General features: G+C 43.5%; 1 protein-coding gene across 2 annotated transcripts; it reads left to right on the forward strand.

The window, feature by feature from the left end:
- On the forward strand, positions 1–1,053 carry LOC123185759 (uncharacterized). 2 transcript variants are annotated; one of them, XM_044597584.1, is made up of 2 exons: positions 1–179; positions 262–1,053. In XM_044597584.1, exons 1-2 carry the CDS (start codon positions 99–101, stop codon positions 586–588), a joined length of 408 nt encoding a protein of 135 aa, XP_044453519.1. In that variant the 5' UTR covers positions 1–98; the 3' UTR covers positions 589–1,053. The 2 variants fall into 2 exon arrangements, with proteins under 2 accessions (XP_044453519.1, XP_044453520.1); XM_044597585.1 differs by having other exon boundaries at positions 283–1,053.
- The last annotated feature ends 1,315 nt before the right edge of the window (positions 1,054–2,368 follow it).

The following is a 2,368-nucleotide window of genomic DNA, read 5'->3' on the forward strand; positions in this document are numbered from 1 at the left end:
CCATCCGCTGTTGGACGCCCCAATCCACAGCAACGTAGAGGGCGTTCGCGCGTGCATCGAATCGCTGCTCGGAGCCGCCACAAGCTGTTGACATCCCCATGGGAGCGGAGACGAACATCTCGCCGCAGCTAGAGCCGGCCAAGTCGCGGGAGACGGATACTCTACTCAACGACGATCAGGTAAGAGGCAGCGCCTCCTTTCTTGTCAGTATCTGGCCGTTTTCTCGTGCTCGCATTCCCGATTTTGATTCTCTGCTTTTAGAACTGGATGACGGTGCTGCAGGAGTCTGTGTCGTTCAGGCGGTTACTGTCCGAGCCACTCGAGTGGGATACCACGGGGCATGTCTCGCCAGCAACGATGGCGCATGTCCAATCACTGCCGACAGCTCAGCTCGATCTGCCAGTACATGCCGCGGTGTTCGGACGTCAATCTGTGTCCTCCAACTACTGTGCTGCGCACATTGGAAGTTCTGAACCAGCCCAGAGTTGTAATCCATGCTTGCCCGTGGCTCGTTCATTAGTAAGTCCAACACATATTGGAGGAGCCGATCTCTATATGGTAAGTTCATCCTCTAATCTCATTAAATAATGGATTTATATATGGGTATCCATATAGAATTGAAACCAACATGTCGTCCTATTAGGACAGTTAAACTAAATGAAGCAACAATCGTTGCCTGTAGTGAGGAAGATGTAATAGTAGGCAATAGCAGTCTGCAGCTATGTAAAGAGGTGTGGCACAATGTTCGTCCGAACATCCTTTTTTGAGAATATAAGTTTTGCTTTTCAATTGTTCTCCACAATGTAGCCCTTAATGATAGGAAACGTTGCATGAAAGACTCTGATTAAGCGTTGATGTGCGAAAGCATTATCACTGGAAAATATTTTTGAGCGCATATAGGCACACAAGAAGGTGCCTCTTTGTTTGGCCATTTCCTTTTGTGAGTCATGGATTACTTCTAGACAGGGGTAGAGTGTCACAACTCTTAGGCAACTGTTCAATTGTATGTCAACAAATGAACGAAGAGGAAAAATATGTTAAAGTTAATTTGTAGCAGAGATATGCATCAGTATTTTAATCTTGAAAATTTAGAAGAATGCTTACTGCAACATAGTGACACTAGTGCAGAACCGGGCAATAGCACCGGTTCGTAAGGCCCTTTAGTGCCGGTTCCATAACCGGCACTAAAGTGTGGGCACTAAAGGCCCCCCCTTTAGTACCGGTTCAGCACGAACCGGTGCTAAAGGGCAACCACGTGGCACGAGCCAGCTCGGGGGGCCTGGAGCCCTTTAGTACCGGTTGGTAAGACCAACCGGTACTATAAGGTTTGGGGGGTTTTTAGTTTTATGATTTCTTTTTCATTTAATTTTGTGTTTCCATTTTAATTCTTTTTTCGTTTGCTGGTATTTTACGATACTACACATTGTACACGTTATTTATATATATATATATATATATATATATATATATATATATAATTTCTAGTAGAACCAATCATGCATATATATATCATCAATGTCTCACAAACCACCATATTAATTAATTCACACATACACACATGTATAGCTATATACAATTTCTCCTACATATGCATGTTGCCTTCGGAGCCAGTGGCATTAGCCTAATTGGTGCCTTCGGAGCACGATGACAATTGGAAGTGGTTTTCATGGAGGCGGTAGCGGGTAATAGTATTCTCCCTTCGGATTTATGACCTGGTCGAGCAAAAATCCCGCTATTTCCTCTTGAAGTGCTTCTACGCGCTCCGTTTCTAGGAGCTTCTCCCGCACCTCTTTGAACTGTTAAGAAGGAGATCAATATGCATGTGTATTAGTTGTGTGACTAGATATCGATAATGGTGTAAAAATTGTGAATAGTGTTCTGACAAGCGTACCCATTCCTGTCTTTGAGATCTGCTCCTTTCGGACGCCATCATGCGAATGTTCTCGCAAACGCAGAATGCACACAGATCAGTCCCCTGCGCCTGCTTCAGGGCCTTTACGAGAATAGAATTTGATCAGATAATAATTAATTAAGCATGATAATTAAAGAGATGGCGGCTAGCTAGCTAGCTAGTACTACTTAATTACTTACCTTGGGTCGAAACCATTTAAGCTTTTTTTCCATTCGCCTTCCGTGACGCTGATGAACCTTGCCCAAGCCCTGCCAGCCGACAAAGAAAATGAATAAAGGGGTTATTAAATAGTTCATATCATGAAATGACGAACTAAATAGGCCGAGATATATAGTTAATAATGATTGAAATTACCTGTTGACTATCCCCAACAAGATGTTATAGTCAGTATTTGCTTTGAGTAGTGAGTCCAGTATTTCAACTGTTCCGGCGTCAACTTTAATGATACACAAGACC

This window comes from Triticum aestivum, chromosome 2A (assembly GCF_018294505.1).
Source record: "Triticum aestivum cultivar Chinese Spring chromosome 2A, IWGSC CS RefSeq v2.1, whole genome shotgun sequence".
Classification (NCBI taxonomy): Eukaryota; Viridiplantae; Streptophyta; class Magnoliopsida; order Poales; family Poaceae; genus Triticum; species Triticum aestivum.